Source organism: Clavelina lepadiformis, chromosome 7 (genome assembly GCF_947623445.1).
Source record: "Clavelina lepadiformis chromosome 7, kaClaLepa1.1, whole genome shotgun sequence".
NCBI classification, from domain to species: domain Eukaryota; kingdom Metazoa; phylum Chordata; class Ascidiacea; order Aplousobranchia; family Clavelinidae; genus Clavelina; species Clavelina lepadiformis.
In genome coordinates, this window is record NC_135246.1 from 14,643,519 (window position 1) to 14,664,503 (window position 20,985).

The 20,985-nt window shown below is 37.1% G+C and overlaps 3 protein-coding genes across 4 annotated transcripts; all 3 read left to right on the top strand.

Moving 5' to 3' along the window:
• Nucleotides 1-34: 34 nt before the first annotated feature.
• On the top strand, nt 35-3,896 carry LOC143465687 (uncharacterized). The gene is made up of 8 exons (XM_076964109.1): nt 35-416; nt 646-886; nt 1,193-1,420; nt 1,550-1,659; nt 1,765-1,878; nt 2,078-2,168; nt 2,369-3,023; nt 3,544-3,896. Exons 1-8 carry the CDS (start codon nt 348-350, stop codon nt 3,716-3,718), a joined length of 1,683 nt encoding a protein of 560 aa, XP_076820224.1. The 5' UTR covers nt 35-347; the 3' UTR covers nt 3,719-3,896.
• Nucleotides 3,897-4,027: 131 nt separating this feature from the next.
• LOC143465689 (beta-2 adrenergic receptor-like) lies at nt 4,028-7,639 on the top strand. Its single transcript, XM_076964111.1, has 4 exons — nt 4,028-5,169; nt 5,403-5,596; nt 6,613-6,766; nt 7,002-7,639. Exons 1-4 carry the CDS (start codon nt 4,521-4,523, stop codon nt 7,112-7,114), a joined length of 1,110 nt encoding a protein of 369 aa, XP_076820226.1. The 5' UTR covers nt 4,028-4,520; the 3' UTR covers nt 7,115-7,639.
• Nucleotides 7,640-8,315: 676 nt separating this feature from the next.
• LOC143465690 (uncharacterized) lies at nt 8,316-16,369 on the top strand. 2 transcript variants are annotated; one of them, XM_076964113.1, is made up of 5 exons: nt 8,316-8,365; nt 13,343-13,910; nt 14,276-14,381; nt 14,830-14,982; nt 15,197-16,369. In XM_076964113.1, exons 1-5 carry the CDS (start codon nt 8,331-8,333, stop codon nt 15,382-15,384), a joined length of 1,050 nt encoding a protein of 349 aa, XP_076820228.1. In that variant the 5' UTR covers nt 8,316-8,330; the 3' UTR covers nt 15,385-16,369. The 2 variants fall into 2 exon arrangements, with proteins under 2 accessions (XP_076820228.1, XP_076820229.1); XM_076964114.1 differs by lacking the exon at nt 8,316-8,365 and adding an exon at nt 9,466-9,690.
• The last annotated feature ends 4,616 nt before the right edge of the window (nt 16,370-20,985 follow it).

Below are 20,985 nucleotides of genomic sequence, written 5' to 3' on the forward strand. Positions count from 1 at the left end.
TTTAAGTTTACCGTTATTCCCAAAACCAACTAAAACAAAAATGTTGTACTTTTATTTGATACTTTTATTGCTTTTTAGCAATAAATGCAATAATTGCTTTTTAGCAATAAAATATTCTCCTAAAATTTAAACAGTGTACTTCTGAAAACTGAAAATTGTTTTGTTTTTATAACAGCACTGCTTCCACTCGTAATTATGCAGACCGTGCTTTTCAAGTGCATGTTAAAAACACAAAGCCTGTACTGCGTACACCGTACACATACTACACACTTTGCAATATTTAGCTGATGTAACATCAAGGAAATAAGTAATCTTTTAATTTACTGTGGGGAAAACTGATTAAATCAATGTTTCTTGTTGCAAAATCTTCTTTGTTTTTAGCTTTTTATGGTTTTACTATTTTACTTCAATTTCAGGTAATCTAAATTTGTTGATAAAATTTATCGTTGTCTTATATTTACTCACCACAACGAACTATGTTTCCAGTTGCTACTAGGCATCAAGTTAAGCCAAAACATTAAGAGTATTGTTGGACAATGACAATGGACTTCACCAAAACATTAACAATGATTGGTGAAGCCTAATGAAAAAAGATATGTTCTAGGCCTAGACTAACTTAGCTAAGTTACTTGCTATTATTTGCAGGAAACAAAATGTTGCCGAAGGCAGATACTTTTACAAGCGAGGCTTGTGTTTGACAAAATCTTCGGCGGAAGTAACAACGAAAAGATTAAGATTCCGGACGATAAAGAATTAAAATTTGAGGAGTATCTTATCCCCGAAGCAAACGAAGGTCCATTTAAGAAGTCAAATTTACATCAGGAGTTCTTGAGTAAAACGAATATATTCTTGGATTATACTGACGAAAAGGGATGTTACGAGGAAGGTCGGTAATCCTTTTATTTATGTCTGGTCTATATCTATACGGCTATTGTATTTGGAGTTAGTGACCGTGCTATAACTGTTCTCAGCAAATTACCAAGTTACCATTATGATTTTATGTACGTTTCATACTTTTTGGCTATAACGATTTTTCTCGTGCATTAGTGCATGCATCAAATAGCACATTGTTTTTCACACAGTTTTAATGACGTAATTAAAAAATGAATAATGGATTTAAATTTAGGTAAATGATGGTCTTACTTGCCAAGGTATGAGAAGCAAAATATGCGAGAGCGTTTTTTTCTTTCAGAATACTCGCAGGAATATTTGGGGAAAGCAGCAACTACTATGACTGGCAAACCATGCGTGAAATGGTCCGAATTTACTGCTTTAATGCGCAAACAAGTAGACATAAACATCAAACGCCTTGCTGAAGTAAAACGAAATGCCACATTACTCTCTTCGAAAGAAAGCTTTTCCGATGCAGAAGAATACGTTTCAACTTCAAACCAAACTCTTCACACTATATACGAATACGGTATCTTCCTAACCTATTTTTTTGCAAATTCTATCGTGTTTGCTGATTTGCAATAAATAAGACTATAAACAGCAAATTCCTAAATGAATACTTTCGAAAAGTTTATAAGTCTTTCGTCGTATTTTAAAGGAGCTGTAGATCATAACTTCTGCAGAGACCCAGACTTCACTGGAAAACCTTGGTGCTTTACCTCCATTCATCGTCAGCTACTCTGGGAACCTTGTAGCATACCTAAATGTGTACGTAAGTGTAATGAAATAAATCTACAAAGCATTTTTAAAGAAAACCGCTTGCCAGAAACATTGCCATCGAAAATCGTTTTACGCTGCTAAGTCTGCTTACAGACGCCATGCTGGAGAATGCGACAACGTGCCAGACGATTTCAATACATTAAGCAACTTTTGAACATCACCTGGATTCCGAAATGCACACCTAACGGTTCTTTTGATAGAACACAGGTTTTATTTTGTTAAAACTTAAGTAATTTCACTTTTTTCGTCTGAAATTGAACAGTCACATTCTTTAATTGTAACTTAGTTTTGAAATATATTTTAAAATAAAGATATATATATTTTAAAGCCAATTGGTGAGATACTGAGTTTCGATGCCTATAGGTCGATTTCGTTTCGATTACGTGACAATTTTTTGTTTTAACAGTGTTGGAATAAGTATTGTTGGTGTTCAGATAGATACGGTATGATCATAAAAGGAACACTTACTCGAACAGAAGATGGAATACCATTTTGCGGTTTGCCATTTTTTGTTCATATATTTGCTGACCGCAATAAAAATGTGTAATAAATTTAAGAAACTTAAAATGAAAAGTTATAATGTCTTTGTCAAGCCGTATGCTAACTGTATTCTATACACATAGAACAACAACATTAGTCTACCAGCAGTAGATATTATAGGTAGTTTATGAACGTGTCTTGTATGTCTTTTATGTAGGTTTAAGCTATCAGACAAGACCGATCAAGTTTTCTGCAATAAGGGTCACCAAGCCTAAATCCAAAGGAAATTTGCAACCTCGTACAAAGGGTGAAAACTTTCGAAAAGTTCCAATACCCAGAATTAGACCCAAAAGGAAACTTAATCAGAATATCTGGAATATTGTTACATCGCGTTGGTGGTTGATGACAAGCCCTAGCTTTAGAAAATCTAACTCCTCATCCAAGTCAAACCACACAATTAAGACAACAAAACTAAAGGTTCTTCATAAACGAAGAAGAGTACGCAGAAAACTAACACTTGGCAGCAAGGCCTTCGAAATAGGCGAGACGTTTAAAGCAAAGGCAAAAGGTAGGCCTAACAGAAAGTACACTTGTCGTTTTAAGTACACAACTATCAGCGTGCTGCACTGCACTGGTGACGGTGACAAGCACGCTAAACCTGGAGAAAATAAGTACCAACATGCTAGAGGTTGTTATGTACGACAAGAAAAGAAGGTTCTTGGCTGGAGGTGCACTCGCCAGTTATCAAGAAATACGTGGCATGTTGTTACATTCAGACGCGGCAGGTCGTCGTACAATTCCTCTGTGTTTTTTGGAATGAGTTTCCATTGTACAAGATTCAGAGTCCGTCAAAGAAAAAGCTTTACTACGAGGTAAATTTGTTGCTTTCGAAATGATGGGTTTTATTTAAATAAACTTATCTTTTGCTGCTTAACTCGTTAACATTTTAATGGCACCTTCAGATAAAGGTAATTGTAAATTGTCCGATAAAACACATTCTAAATGATTCAACAATTTTAGAACTCGTTACTACCAAATGGTCTTTTCTTTTGATAATGTTTTTAAATGGGACTTTGTTTTTCTGGTTTTGTATAATTTCAAAAGAGGTCGACGTTACTTAGTCCATTAACTTGACCCGGTTATGACAGGACGTATTGCTTTGTGTATCTTGTCCTTTTTGAAGAGCATGTACAAGATAAACAAGGCTTTTATCTGATTGAATAACCTCCACATTCACAAATACCTGATCAAATACCCTCTTGAACGATCTATCATTTTGTTTCGACATATTGTAGGACTATACCGTCATCTGAGGTTTTGGAATATATTTCTTAGGTCGCTCTGAGAAAAGTAAGACCAGGTTTCTAGTAATTCTTTATCATCGTTTCACAGGTGCAGACGTTCCGGACAATTGGTAACGGAGATGTTTTTCAAAAGGAAAGGTCATTCGACATACGTTTGCATGAAGTCATACAAGAATAAAAAAGTTATAAAAGAAAAATGCGTCAGGATAAACACAAGCCGACAGCAAAACAAAGAAATGTTTTTTGACGAAAATGCTTTTTGATTTTTGAACGTTTATTGAACAAAAGACTGTGAATGGAATGGTGTTTACCTCCAAAGGAGAGGCGTATTTTGCCGTAAGTTGCGTTATTTCGCATTCATACATAATTTAATGTCCGCTTGAACTGCCCTAATCCATCCCTAATGGAGCGGGAACTGGTAATAAACATCAACTGGCAAGACTTTTGGTTGTCAGATTTGTTTTGGTTTAGTGGCCATTACGACGTAGTATATTTAGATAGTAATGGAAACAGTAACAGTGGTATATAGGTAAAGCCCGGGAGATCTTTGGCTTAGTTATCAGAAGTACTCTATCGATTTATCGAACACGTGTTAAGTGCTCAGGAGAAACGTTAGAAATTAATGTATAATTTCTTAGTAGTTCATAATTCAATCTGATGAGGTCATTAAAATTATTTGAAGAGAAACTTTTATTTATATAAATTGGCTTAGCATCGAGCTGCGGAACTGAGAGCGACAGCAGACCCACGCAATAAACGTTTGTTTATTTGGGTCAAGCAGAAAGTTAGTCCCAATCGCAAACAGGCAATTTATTGTTGCTAACCTTATATTCTTTGTCTCTTGAAGAAAACAACTATAGATGCCTTCAGTTACTTCAGTTGTTAGGAAAAAGTAATCGATTTATGTTAGGTGATATTTCAGTCGCATTTTTGTGTTTTTAAGGATATTAGATACGCATTTTCTGTACGTCAGCTATTGCAACGAAGAATTGAAATCCAAAGCAACTTCAAAAGTTTCAAGAAGATTTTGAGGAATTTGTAGCAAATATAAAGCTCTAAGATCAAATGCTGCTGCATGACGTGAACAACTCTACCAAGAACGTGACGATCAATATAAATGGCGTCAATGAGGGCCGAGCTATAGTATTGAGCATTCTTAGCACTTTGCTTATTTTGGTAACTATCATCGGAAACGCTCTAGTTGTCCTGTCAATCATCATCTTCCGATCCTTGAGGACTGTCTCCAACATCTTTATCACGAGTCTTGCAGCAGCTGATTTCATCATGGGGTGCTTCGTGCTCCCTTTGGGGGCTCATTACGTAATTGCGGACAAATGGTTACTCGGACATACCACTTGTCATATCTGGATCTCCGTTGACGTGCTAAGTGTCACTGCGAGTATTGGTACTCTGTCCGCCATAGCAATGGACCGATTTATTGCCACGGTTTTCCCTTTCCACTATCGCAGGAAAGTGACCAGACCACGAACTCGACTGGCTATACTAGTTATTTGGTCAGTATCTTTCCTCATAGCATTTGTTCCCATCCACGCAGGTTGGTGGAAGAGCACCAATCCTATTGATCTCGCCTGCTACAACGATCCACACTGCTGCGAGTTTTTCACCAACAAAGTCTACGCTGTGCTATCCTCTTTGGTATCCTTTTACATTCCCTTGATTATCTTGGTCACGGCGTATTCTATTGTATTTGCTAGTAAGTAAAGCTCTTCTGTTGTTACAAGTTTATTCGTAGCAAAACGTGTAGGCTATAACTATAATTTATGTGAACTTTTTGTTATTTGGGATTTTATCCTATTAACTAAATGACTGAACGTAGCTTACAGAAATTATGATAAATTTAATTGACAAAGTATATGCTATACATATGAGTTAGAGTATACTTTATAATCGTTATTAAACAAATATATTTCATACAATCTTTTACAGTTGCTCATAAGCTCCAATCTACACACCCGCATGGACAAGAAAGGAGAACAGAAGTCGTTCGCAGGGCATCAGTCGCTGAAGCTATTCATGTGTTTTGGGAAAAACGTCAGCATAGGGCTGTTCTTATGGCCAGGATCATTGTAGGAACATTTGTTATATGTTGGCTTCCTTTCTTTGTTTTGAACGTCACTCAGGTTGGTATAGGCGTAGCAGTCTCAACAAAGCTTTTCCAATTTCTATTTGCGTTGCATTTTAGTTGCTACAGTATCTATTTGTTTGCCGTTATTTATTTACGTCATCAGGCATATGTCAAATACGTGAATTGTCACAAATCGGTTAAGTGTTGCCTATTTGCTATTTCCTACAAATTTCTTTTAATCCTGTATAGATAAATTTTCCGCGTACTGTAGGTTTGTAGATGAAGTATAACACTTTTAGTTTGATATAGAAATATTGTGACATGGGCAAGTTTAACAAAAGTTGAAGTTTAACAACAGGTGAACAAAGCTGAACATTGATTGGTTCAAAAACAGCCTAAGCTTGTCGGATTGGCTATAGGCAGGGTTGCCATACTGTCCTTATTTCTAAGATTTGTCCTTATTTTAAAGGTCCGTTTCTTAGAAAATATTTTTGTCCTTTTTTCTAAGAAATGTCCGTATTTTCACTTGCATCCTTTTTTTCGTCTCATTTTTAGGGCAGAGGTTCGTATTTTGGGTATTTTGACACCTTTAGTATACTATTTTGTACCAAAGAGATACAAAAATTGAGAACATGCAAATAGTATCTCGTTTTTTCATTTTTGGAACATTGATTGCTTTCTCCTGTTGTACACTGCTTAAGGTAGTATTCTTCTTTTGTTTCCTGTTCGTCCTTATTTTTGAGTCCAGACAGATGGCAACCCTGGCTATAGGTGTATGTTTGAATAATAGGCTACTCAACTACGTAAGCATACGGCGTTACTCAGCGTTCGTATTGTTGCGTCAACGTATTACAAACACACACGTTTTAGTCACCACAGCTTCTACTTTATATAAGTTATTTTACGAACCATTTTACAGTCTGTTGACCATTGTAGCAAATATTGAGTTTTACATGTGGTTATTTACTTCAAAATGTTTGTTTATTGCTGGAAACCTTTTATTTCCTTATAAGTAATCTTTTTCTTTATTGACTCTACAATCATTGCCGCATTTTCTTGTTCTTCACACAGGTGTTTTGTAATAGATGCATAGACAAGCCGGTTTATACCGCTGCTAACTGGCTGGGATACGCTAACAGCTTCTTTAATCCCTTTATATACTGTCACAGCAAGGAATTCAGACGAGCGTTTAAAAAGCTTTTGCGCGGCGATTTATGCACGCAAGGTACAAGTATATATAAAAATGTAAAACGTATAGTAAAATTTATTTATTAAAGTTATGCTCGAAAAAAACACATTAAATATGGTTATTTATAGTCTTATTAGGCGACACACCTTACGTGTATGCAATTAAGTAAAGAATTTTGATGAAATAAGAACATTAACTTTGCAATGCGCCATCTTAATAAAGCGAGCTCTTGTGAAACTTGCCCAAATTTCACGAATTTTTGTATTACCAGGTTATCGCATCACAAGTAGAGGAGCATTATCAGATGCAAACATATTCAACTGTAGTCCACTTACTACAAACTCCAGAAGAAATAGTAGATGGCGGACGTCAACTGTGATCTGATTCCAATGTCATTCAGGAATCAGGATTTGAACATCAAACAAGATCATGATGTGGCGGATCACGAAGAAAATGGTTCATGGATCATGAAGAAATGGAAATAGTCCGTGATATCTCGTCATCTTGGTACTTCGATCCTTTTTGCTCTCCGAAAAGATAGGCCTATCGTTAACAGCCGATGGGATTTAGCCGAAATTACCAAAAACGTTAACTTAATAATGACTCTTGCAATCCAATATGATTAAATATAAATTCTCTTAATACTACACATATATAATGCGGCACTCCAATAACGCTGGTCATACAGTATTTTCAGGCTGTTTGTCCCAACTTGTGTTAAACACAGAATCTTGCAACGCATGTTTTTCAAATGGAAAACCTGGTCTTCGATTTTGGACGTTCGCCTTAGTACAGCCTAAACTACACTGTGGTTGATAATCTTGTATGAGGTGATTGAACAGTGGCTAAAAGTGCGAAATGCATATTACACAGTAAGCTGTAGCGCATAATACATGTTCATTTACAACAAACCTTCTTTCATGAGTAGTGATTTGTGTGTACGAAAGATATACAGCTAAATTACCTCCCACCGGTTAAGGACCGCGGCTTTAGACAAAGACCTGTGACGAGACTAAAACAAAGGATTGTCAGAACTGCTGCCGTATACATAGTTTTGCGCAGATTGAAAGTTTTTTTAGGTCATAAGGTACAACAAAACGGTGAAATAAATTTCAGCACCAGACTGTGATATTCGGTACAAGATGAAAGTCAATTTAAGATAAACACTTTTAAATAAAGTGATATTTTATGTCTTTATCATTACCACCTTCCACAGAACGAAATTCTCCTGTCAAGATTATCCTGACGTTTATGCAAGGAAGGCTGGACCTGCACATCGTCAAACGAAATGTTTTGGTTGCAGTAAACGCAAATACAGCTGTAACCTTGGTAGGGAAATCTGAACATTCCAAGTTTCGTATGACGTCATACTCAAGGTTCATATATGTTTTACGCCCGCCAGTAAAGCTGCGGTGCTGGGCATTCCTTTTTCGTTCGTGGTGATAGACCTTACATACATGAGCAACCACGCGTTACGAATAGCAATAGTCCGTGGATAGGTTTCATTTTGGTCCTGAACCTGTACTAGGAGTACATGTAACGTGCCTTCGTAAGATTGAACGGTGACCAGAGGCACTGTTATAACCGACAAGCGCGCTGTATGCGAAACAAGTTGTCAGGAAGTGGGGGCTCCAGGTATTTTTGAACTGCTGTTAAAAACAACAAGTCGTTTTTACTGAGAAGCACCCGATAGAGATTTAAACCTGATAAATGTATTAAAAGTGATAGGGAAGTGCTAAGACAAACTAACCTTTTCTGTACCAAAGAAAAGTTGTTGGTATACGGGGCAAATTATGTTTAATAATACTTAGTGGTACAGAATATTCAGCAAGTATCGTAAAATCTATTTTGACGTCAGAACAGGTAAGTATGATATTTTGCTGGCCGAAAGGGTCATAATAACGCGTTCACAAAGTGCATGCACGCTGAACTATCGCGTAAAAAGATAGCTCTGTTGGCCGAACAGGTCATTATTATACCCAATGAAAAATTGTAAACGCGTTCGTAATTTATGAACGTGTTGACAAAAACACGCGTTCCCAAACTGTCAATACGTTTGCAATTTGCAAACATGTATAGGTGAGCCAATAGTGACCTATTTGGCCAACACAGCTAATTTTTGTGCACGATAATTCAGTATACATGCAATTTGTGAACGCGTTATTATGACCCTTTCGGCCAGTCAAATAATCAAACCTACTCGTTCGTAAATTGCGATTATGAACCTTTCGGCCAGGCAAAATAACTTACTTACGCTTTCATAAAGTGTGAACGTGTTCGCAATTTACAAACGCGTTGAAAGAAGCGAATTCTGATATACATGGCTAACTATAAAGGCATAGATGCTAGTCTACAGCTCATTAAGCTCAGTTTAGGGCGTTCGTTGCTATCCTAATCCAGAAATCCGGCACTTGACCGTAAAGACACGATAGCCTCACTAGTAAATATACTGTAACTTCGCACTTTTTATGCTTACAATAAACGTCACTGCAATTAATCGCAGACCTGTGTGGTTGTACACAATTCACAACTCATTAGCTAACATACAGCAATACAGATGGGAGATGCCTAATCAGACATTTACCGCCACGCTAGTTATTTTCACATTGTGACATTAAAATTACCGCCACCTTTGTTATAATAATTGGCATTTGCGATATATATGTTTGGTAATAATGGCGTAATCATTAAATAATATTGAAAAAATTCATCCGGTGTGCCTACAGTAATTGGCTACTGTACTTTTTTGATTTAAAACGGAACCTCACCTTAGTACTACTTGCCTCTTACTTGAAAGAAATCAGATTCGCAGTGCAGTATAAAGAAAACCAGTTTGGATCAGAAAGGTACAGAAAAAGATATCGGTTTTTATGGTGTGAGATTCACACTTTGCTCTGCCCTGTGAAAGAATATGAAGTAGCCTACTCTTGGTAACATTATGGAAACGTAGGCTAAATGGGGTAAGCATTTCATAAAATGTATTTAAGCGTCTACAATGTACGCCAGCAGAACTTGCAAGCAGTTATGTACGGTATATTCTTATTCATACAGTAAGCTTGAGTGATCATATAAACATCTTGTTGCTAACATGTTCACATGATCGAGCGTTTTCCACATCAGAAAGTTTCTTGATCGTAAATGATTAACCACATTGATATTATTTACTGTAAGCAAACAATAATATCTTATTAATATAAAACTGCAGTTCTATACTAGCGCCCACTCAGTGTGTAAGCTGTACGCTGAATATCAGAAGATTTTTGTTTGCTATGTTTAGATCGCTATTTGGGCTTTTACCTGTAGCCTAGCTTAGAAATGGCGTAAATGCTTACAACAATTTTAATGTGAAATATTTGCGGCTTGTTTAAAAGGGAGTGTTTCGAATTTTGAGGCGCTTGATGCTGTTTATGGAAGAAAATATCTCAGGTAGTGCAGATAAGCTTTAAGTGTCCAGAGAATTAGCACTATAACTTCTATAAGGAACAATACGGTAGATTCGCTAAACTAAAGTATGAAAGCCATAAAAAGCTTGGACTAACGGCGAACGTAGGCAGTAAACTTGTAAGCTTTTAGTTCTGTTCAAGTTTTTGTACAACGTCTGACGACGTGAGATTGGTCACGGTAACGAAACTAACAGTGTCTTCAATAAATCATTGTTTAAAGCAAACAAAAAAGTAATAAATGTTGTTAATAACGCCTGATTTATTTAAAGTATACATCGTCATTATCACGTGACGTTGGCAAGGGTATGTAACGAACAGAGTCAGCAATATGAACAGTGGAAATTAAAGTTACCCAAACGTGAAACACGGAGATGTCGTAATCGCCCTTTATAATTAGAATCAAAAAATGATTCATGGTCAGTCTGAAACCGAGGAAATGAATATTTTCGATTCCGTATCGTCTCACGGCGACCAATGCCAGAATTGTAACTTAGACCTACCCAAAGCTTGTGTAAATGAACCGTGTTTATTTTACCGTTTGTGTTAGCCTTTCGAATGGCGTCAAAGTCTGTTTGTACCAGCCAACATGTTGTGTTTTCACTAGGTGGATTTTATAGCTTTGATTTCTTTGTCATACAGGTACCATTAGACCTCTATGCTTTTATTGATTGTAATTCGCGCATGTCTTTTGATTGCTGATACGCCTTTAAAGTTTTTCTTTAATACATCTATTGTTTGATATTGAAGGCAAATTTTTGTCGCCCATAGAATAAAACTTGCGCAATAGGGTTTCAAAAAGAGCTATAAGCTGCATATTTCAAGAAAAACACGCAAACAATATTCCAATATAAGTTATTTTGTTTCTGTCGCCCTGTGACGTTACATCAAACCTTGTCGGGCTCTTCCCATTTTACAAGAAGTCGTGTGTCAATCATTCATAATACAGTAACTTTATAGATATGACTTAATCCAAAATATGTAACTAGAGATAATGTGGGAATCTACAGAATTAAGCTCACCTTACGTGAACCCTAATGTTACCAGGTTGATGTTTCAGATCACCCGGTCTCGGTGCCTATTTGCGGATTGGTTGATGCCACTTTGGGCTTTGCCCGCAAGGTTTTCCCGCTATCTATTGCGATAAGAAACTAATGGATCGCATTTATTTTGCCAAGAAAATCTTTTCCGAATGAACACAACACTGTGTTTTTTTCAACAGGCATGACAATTCTTGCAGGAAATTCGAGACACTTAAAAAGTACTCAAAGCACTGCGTGTGCATAATTCACACCGGCTCCGCTCATAACTGAAATGCCTACAAAACGGAGACGTCTCTGAAACGCATTGCAGTACAAGCCTTGGAGAGCTAAGTGGTACTCGAGCTCGTTTATGATAACAAATTCCGTCGAAAGTATAGAAAAGCACGACGGGAATTTAAAAGATTACAACGACTTAATCTTGCGTGGTCTGCCTGATATCCCCTCGACTTTGCGCCAGCCTGGTAACCTTATCTTGCATTTCTAAAACGCTTCTGGCGTGCAATTATGCAGAGCCTTCTATGCAAGACAGCTACCGCACAGAATTTGAAGCAGTATGTTTATATAATTAGTAATTACGCCGTCGTGCAAGTACGCCTTTTGGCAAACCTGTTTTTGGGGTATTTGTTGAACTGCCTTGTTGTAGTTAAAAGTTGTCATTGAAACAGCGCAGAACAGAATTGGTTGAGGTAAAAGATGTTTTTATGGATAGTTTAGTTGCCTTCGTTGATTTATCGTTTAAACTTTTTTCTGCTGGTCATAATAATGTTAGCGAAGTTTGGACAGATGTACATTTTATGACGTCACAAAGATTTCGTGCCGAGGCATTGTGACATAATCGGGTTGTTGTCCAGAAAGTTGTCTTTGTGTTTGGTTAGGTTTGTCCAGGCATTACGTTATCCCAAATAAGGTCAACACAACATCAAAACAATCAAATCTAACGTGACTCTCTCTTTTATAAAGCCTATAAGACGTCGAGATTTTTCAATAAATCAACAAAGGCGAAGGAAAGGTAAACACCATTGGATGTTTGAACGGATAGGTATATAAAGAAATCTTTAAAAAAACACATCACAGTATGTTTTAGCTTTATCAAGTCCGCTTCAATTGTAACGCGGCCAAGACAAGAAATGCTATGCAGCCGCACATTCCTGAATGATGACGCGACACCTTTCAGATAGTTGAACGCGATTTATCCAAAAATTGCAGATATCTTTGCTCAACGGGCTATTATTTTAATGCGTTTTCGTGTTTATATTGGTTGAACATTATTTTTCAAAACGGTTTCTTACGTTAAAGTTGTGTGAGAAAGAGTTTTCCTCACTCATCAGGTAGAGTTTACCAAAATGCAGTTTTGCCGCAGGCTGCGAAAAGTTTTATAAAATCCAAAAATTGTGGCTTTCGTTGTGATAAATCATGAGGCAAAGTCATTTATGTTTGCCTGGAAGCAAAAGGGTGAATTATTGAAGATAGTTTATAGCGTGCGATGGTAAAATTATGAAAATTGTATATACTTGGCAGACGACGTATAATTTTCAGCATTTTTTTCATCCGGATTCTTCTGACTTTGCCAAACGGTATTTTGTACCACGCCGGCGCCAGTTTGTGACAAGCGTTTGCGTAAACGTTGCTTTGCTTTGATTGGTAAATATTTATTGCTATAAAAGTTTACTGAAAACTACCCCGCGCTGCAAAAGCGTTGTCTTAGCCAAAGCGCTCTCATATCGCATTGTAAGTTGCTGTTGCATGTATTGAACAATCAACAATAAACACCGCCACCAGAACTTTTACCCAATGCTTCTTTACCAATAGAAAGTTGTTGAGATATCAGATGAACGATGCGTGGTATCACAGCCTGCGCGACCAAACATTTGATAGTGACAGTTTCAAGAGTTAACCTCAGTTGTAACTTGACTTTGAAAGCTTATATAGTTCCATTAAGCGAGGTGTTTAACTGCGGCTGATGTTAAGAAGAGGCATATTCTATATAGAATTAAAAATATATTTGCTTTAAAGCTAATTATTCAGCAATTATTCGAAAGCGATAATACTTTTATGCGGTTATTGTGATAATTTAATCTTTTTTTTCGATACAGTGTGTAGCCCAAATTGAATTTTTGAAACATTTAAAGGCAGAGCTTCGGAAACCACAGTACTGCAGCAGTTAACGGTCGGCGGGAAGAGAAACCCAAGGTAACCTTTAAAGCTGAAACTGGCTCAATGAGCGACAGCAGTTATCGTCACCCAAGCGACCGGGATTACCGATCTCGCCAAAGAAGTCACCACGACCGGGACTACCACCGCAGTACAGAAGACTACACCAATAGCCGCCGGGTACCGGGACTTGTGTCCGACCCGGACGCCACCCTGGGCGACGCCAACGCTGCCATCCAGCGGGGCCAGCGAGAGACTATTGATCGATACCAAAGTGACAGGTATTCGTTGAGGAAGTCTAAGGCTGCAAAAGACACCATGTCAGCAAATTACGAGCCTAGGTCCGTGCTCACAGTGTCCCAGCCCTACTATTCAAGGAGTAAAGACTCCTATTACAGTTCCACGTCGAAGCGTCGCATGCTGCCGATCAACCCTGGCTTTTTGGCGGTGATCCCCGGATTTGTCGGCTTCGGGCTACTCATTGCGGCTATTGCAATTGTTGGTTGGCAACAAACAATCATTTTTCTCTCCGCATCAAATTTTCGGGTAAGTCGCAAACATGACACATTTTGTTTAATTTGCTTTGCAACTAGGGCTTGCGAAATTCAAGCGTTTTACAATATTACGCGAAACGGCATGAAGTGTGACATTTATTATTCAGTCTTGTGCTCTGGATTATAGGCTATGCTTGTTGCCATCGTGGTATTTGCGATGTTTAATGGCCATGACTCAAACTGGGTAATATTGTACCGAATAGACCCATATACACTGTATAATTTGAAGTTTGAACCCAAAATAAACTGGCAATAACAGTATGTACTTACACGCCACAATACTGTGTATTTACGAATTTATTGTCTCATCTCTTTTCGTTGGTCTTTATATTTTTTAAAAAGTTACGTTTTCTACAGATACTCAATACGGGACTCTTCCAAGTGTGTCGGTACGATGTACAACCAGATACGATCGGTGATACCTCGTGCCAATCACTAGAAAACTTCGCCAACGCAGGGACTGGTAAGACAGAAAGAAAGCGATTGTTTTCTGTTTCGGAAGATCGCTCGCATTTCATTTGCTTCATCAATGTTATCCGAGTTGCATTATAAAATCACTGTGAAATCAACCGAAAATCCTACGTTGGCCTCCAGCGCAAAGATTAATGTTTTAACTTGAAATAATATCGAACGTTTGTAGAAGCACTAAATATAAGCAATGTGTTAAGCGTCCTTTTGCACTGAATATATTATCAATAAAAACACAAGGTCCATTACCCTCCGACTCCATCATATTGTTAATTGACCTTGTTCATCGTAGCTGCAAGCCGCGAATGGCTCTCGGAACGGCGCTGTGCTGAAACGCAGTGATTTCGGGAAAAGTGTCAAGGTCATTAAGTCAAGCACACTGAACGAAGGCCTGAAGGATGTAGATATTTTACAAGTTTGCACATTTGTAAATTTTAATGCAGAGATTTCGAATTTGGAACAAGCAACGCGTGGTATGATCATTATAGCCGTTATCTTTGCTTTTGCCTCGTTGGGTGCTTCTGGGATTTTTGGTTGTCATAAATTCCAAACAGGAAAAGGTGCTTTAGTTGCTGGTGGAGTCTATGCTTTTGCAGGTAAGCCCAAATGCTAAATAGGTAAAAACAGGGTGCGCTTCTCTGGCTATCTTCTATAAATCATCAAACACTTCTTTAAATCATCCTATACTGAAAACAATATTTTAGTTATTCCGGTGTGATATGCTTTTCCAGGCATGCTGGTTAGCTTGAAATTGTTTGATTTGTACTTAATGCGTGAAAGTTTTAAAAAACTATTTGTCGTACCTTCTAGCCGCATGCGCTGTCGCGGCGATGGGTTGCTACTCCAAAGTTTTGACAGACAACATTGCGGGTACCATAAGCAACCCTACCAGCAGCATATCGGCTGGAGTATCATTTTACCTTGGCTGGATTGGAGCAGGCTGTTTAATGATGGCTTCCGTCATCTCTTTCCTGGGTCACTGCGCTCGAAAAAAGTAAAATGATTTTTTGCCACTGAGGTCAAATTTTAGCAACTCTTCAATCTTCAGTTTCATATAACGTTTTGTATTGTTCTGCTTCTATGACCTGTGGTGCTATAGTTTTTGACTGCAACAGCACTTCCAGTTAAATCCTCTTTGAAATGTATCATGTCTTATCCGCACCTGAGCCTTTATAATATACGCTGGCGCCTATCACGTCTCTAATTACTGCACCCATTTTCCTACGATGAAATGGAAATCATTATTTGAGGTATTAAGGTCACCTCTTGTTTATATACGTTTACAATTTTAAACAACTCTTACGCTTTACTATTTCCTTTTTAATTTGTGCTGCTGTCTTAAATTACACGTTTGTCTAAATACTTTAGTGTCTGAACTGAACTGTTTTACAGTATATGGTTGAAGACTATATTTTGTAACGAACTTAAACAATGTATAGGCCTACAACAACTTATCTATGCGTTCAAACCTATAGTTTATAGTCGTTAGCTACCCCATCTATTATGTCCCCATCATTACCGTGTATAGCCTATACTGTATTAATCGGGCTTAAACTCAACTGGGTTTTTACAAGCATTAAAACCGACTATTGCCAAACCTCGGGTTGCAATATGATGTTGGAACTCTTTCCAGCTGATTCGTGGTCGTGTTTTCAGGCCAATAGCCCAAAGTAGCCGCTGTATAAAATTATTGTATTGTAGAAGTAAACAAGGTGCCCGAGCTAAAATTCCTGAATTCCATTTTGAGAAATAATTACAGAAACAAAATGAAAAACCAAATTCATTTTTTTTCTGGGGCACTCTGTATATTTTGTTATCTGTTCTCTGTAACTAAATAATTTAATATTTCCAGGTTTAAATTTGTATCTTAATCTAGTCCGTTGACCCATTTTACTGTAGCCTGCCGATCGATTTGATTGAATTGTTTATTATTTTGTTTGATAAAAATTTGTTTTCGGTCATTTATCGCAAATAAATACTTTTAAAAAATTTTTGTCTTCTTCAAGCTTGAATTTAAGGTTAGATAATTTTTTGTTTAAGTTCCATACCACCACATCAAAAAAGTTGACAAAATTATAAGCTGTTACTAGATGGACGGATATTTTCATGTTGTTGTTTCATTCATACTCGTCATCCATTGACCAACATAAAAAGAACATTCTAAAATGAGTTGGATCAAAAAGAATTGCTCTGACTTTTTCATTTTCTTGCGTCTTACCCTCTCATCAAATTTTTATGAATAGAATCAACCTTAAATACTGATTTAAATACCAAAACCTAACGGTTATTTATAAACTGTGCCGGATGTTTTTTGATAAAAACTTATTTTTTCTGTAGCCGTATAGTGCCTTCATTTGTTTCACTTTAGTTAAAAAGTGCAAGCTTTGCGAGAGACATGACACTGCGGTCATTGAAGTACTATCTGGACCATAAGCCTACATACCGATGCGTCTGTTGGGACCTGATTTATTTGTGACAACTCTTAGAGATCTGACTCCTAGACTAGAGGATGGTGTGTTCAAAGCAGTTTACCTCGGGAAAATGCTGCTATAAGTGCCAACATATAGCAAAGAAAATAATAACTTCGATTTTAAAATATAAGCCTACTTATTAACTGACGAAAACAGAAGTAGAAGTGATGTTCTACTGACGTGTGCGGTGTTGTAATTAGTAGGCTAATTCTTTATCTGAATCCATTAATGCAGACCTTTGCGTTCGTTAAACTGCCTGATTACCAAAGCTGCTTTACTCGAGTCAAGTACTTGATTCGAGTACTAATTTTGCAGGGATCAGGTGTACTTGATTGTTTTTAAAATACTTGAATTGGTACTTGTTTATCAATAATTTTTAGGGTTAATTTGTTATTGCATATTAATCTTTTTTAATAAATTTATCAAACTATATACAAGCTATCATACAGGCTACAGTATAGCCCAGTGGTGGGCAAACTGCGGCTCGCCGGCATGGTTTTTGTGGCTCTTCTAGTCGAATCGTAAAATTCCCAAAAAATTGTAAAGCCTACCAAGAGTACCGTTTATGATCGTTTCTCTCTTTTTCGTTTCTTTATTTAGGCCAGTATTTATGACAAGATGTTGATTATCCACAATTTAATGATATTTTTAGATTGAGGAATGCAGATATGGAACAACTAAATTACTAAACGATATAAACTATTTATGACGTCATAAGTTCTTATGACTTGGCTCGTCAGTAAAAATTTAAAAACCAATGCGGCTCTCGGGTTCAAAAAGTTTGCTCACCCCTGGTATAGCCTATATCAGGGCTTTGGAAGATACTGTTTCCATTGTCTTCCAAGTTGTGTCATTATAATTAAATTTCTGATATTTACCGCGCTATTACATAACGTCATACTTGCCATAAGTTCAATCTAAGTTCACGGTATAATTGCAAACTTATCGAAGAATAGTTGATTGACAATTAGTTCCGTAAACATGCTATCTACCTTGCACTTTTGAACTTATTGCGCTATGATAACTCCATATTTGTCATCATATTTTGCAAACATGTTATTTACATTGCATTATGAGTTTGCAGAATGCGAAATAACCCCTATGTGATTGACAACTTAATCGGTAAAAACGTTTAACTGCACGATTGACCTCGTATTAACAACATTGTTAACATAAAAATAGACCATATTGATTGACATTTGTTTCCTTTTATTGAAAATTTCCAAATTGTAATTATCACCTGAGCGTAAAATTTCGAGTTTAAAAGTCCAAATCATTTCCTGTCTTTGATAAACGCATTGCGCCTCAAGTTGAAATTCTGTTTCTTTATTATCTCCTTCAGCGTATAAATGTATCGTTGCATGCTACTGTCAACAATAAACAAACCAACTAACCGCCAGCTTCTTAAACTTTTTGGTTCTACGACCCCATTTTAGAAAGGATAATTATATGCGACTCCTTGAGTGGTAGCCTACACGTTAATGAAGTTAAAACAACAAACGTCCAATTAAAAATCTCAAGTGTTATTTTTGTCTCTGGCAAAATCATGCAAGTGCACACAATCCACAAAAGTAACTGTACAGTGATAAAAGAATCTGGTAATGGAAACAGCAAAGCGAACAAAAAGTCAACAAAAAACAATTCAATTTATTAAAATTAAACTTGTTTTCACGACCCCAAAATTACATTTTTACGACCCACAGTTTGAGAAACCCTGGCCTATATGATCGGTCATCTATCCGAAATTTTTTACACTATTACCCTTTTGATCATTATATTCGCCTACTAGCCTATATTTAAGAATGAAGGAGTTAAAGAATTGATCCGTAAGTTTTATATTACGATAAAGCACTCGAGTATATATGCTGAGTATTTGGTACTTGCCACCTGGCCTGGCACTCGAATGTTTTTTAAACGAAGTAGGCCTACTTGTACTCGAGTACTAAATTTAGTACCGGTACTTGTATACAGCTCTGCTGATTTCTAGCATACACTCAAGGTGCTAAACAGACGCGAGCCGAGAGTTCGTTGTTTTCAACTTACCGTAAACTGCTGCAAACTTACAATAGGCTATAGTCGAACATAACTGGACTATAGGCCTACGATATCTGAATAAATTAAATTGAATCCAAATGAACTAGTTAAGTACATTATCGCCAACCTCATAGGCAATATAGAAGGCTCAAAGTCGGTCGTTTACTGAAGCAATTTAAATAACGCGTCTACAGGCCTAGTAAAATCAGGACCAAACTTGTAGGCCTACAACGCGTGAGAACGAAAACGCGTAAAAACACATTCGTGAGACGGTACTAATAATATGAAAATAGCCTATTATCAGATCTTCACAATGATTCTGTGGTAGTAATAAAGGCTGATCAGAGTGTAAAATATAAAGGATTTTGTAGTTGATGGTCGACTGCTTTGGTTGGTAGACTTCACCTTTACTCATACAATAGCGAAAGAAGCCGATGAATTGCGTTGTTGCCTCGAAGTTGATAACGATGTCGTTGATTTCGGGTTAAAAGTTGTCTGACACTGTATAACAGATAAACAATTTCACACACAATGTCATGACTCATAACTATTGACTGATTTATTCAATTTCTAAGTTTAAAGGTGAAAAGCAGTGCACAAAATGCGGAGCTCTGTCTAACTAATCAACACAATTCTCTTACATAAATCCGGGATATAGTTTTTGTGGCCCTGACCATAGACTAATATGCTAAGACTATAAGACCATAGACAACTAAATGTTTTAACTGCCACAGATGTGTAAAGCTACAAGCATTGCTACAAAATAAGCAAAGCTTACCGCTTGTTATGGACTGGATACTGGACAACATACGGACTCCCAACATTTCCATAAATGATGAAGTTAAATAGAACAACTTTTTTCATGAATTTCGAAGCAAACTGAGATTACCATTGCTACACTTTGCGTTAATGTGTAGACTAGAACAAGGTTTCTCAAACTTTTTGGTTCTGCAACCCAACAAATGGTTCTGCAATGCAAGAAATTTGTATGCGACCCCTTCAGCGGTAGCCTACACATTAATGATGTTAAAACAATAAACATCCAATTACAAATTTCAAGTGGTATATTTGTCTCTGGCAAAATCATGCAATTGCACACAATCCATTGAAGTATAGTAACTGTAGCCTACAGTAATAAAAGAACCACATAATGGAAACAGCAAAGCGAATAAAAAATAAACAAAAAACAATTCAATTCAAACAATTCAATTTATAAAAATTAAATTTGTTTCACGACCCCAAACGGGGTCGCAATCCACAGTTTGAGAAACCCTGGCCTAGAAGATGTTAATGAGCGCCACTGAAGCGGGAATTACGAATTACACAGTGCAGACTCTGGACTTTGGAAAACGAAAATAGGCCTAGGCAAAAGTTATCTTGCTAGGCTTATGTTGGCAGTAGTGAGTACAAGCTAGGCACTGGGCAAAAAGCTTAGCCAATCAGATGGCGTACTGACTAATGAAAAGTTGTAGACTCCATACTGTTAGCCTAAGTTATACAATAGTATAAGCTACCGGTATTTGGTAGCCTAAGGCTTCTAAAGGTTACTGCATAGGTTCTAGGCTAAGCCTAGTTTCTAAAGGAGAACCGGTACCACGCGCACTTACTTCTATTTGGTACATACCGGTATTGATACATCAGTCAGCAGCTTATGTGGCCTAGGAGGAACTAGCCAACTGCACTCTCAAAATTGTAGCCTACTTATTGAAATGCCTGCACCCTAATTCCAACTTTAAAACACGTTGCGATCTCTAAACGAAGGATTTGGCCTTCAGGGCATGTTATCATCACCAAAATTTGCGCCCTTTGCACTCAAGACTTTTCGTTGAAAACTGTCATACTTTCCAATTGAGTTTACGACCAAAAAACAGGGCCCACAGGCTTTGCGTTTTGTCTACCTTTTATTGCTGAAGTCTTTTTGACGATACCCCCAAGGTATCGTTGAAAAGTCCAGAAAATAAAGCAGTTGGATTTTTCATCCAAAAATTTCATGAATTGGAAAATTATGAAAAGATAAATACAGTCCACCAGAAAAACAACGTACAACTGTAGTCTATTTTTAAAATTTCAAGCAACGTCCACGTATACTTTTAA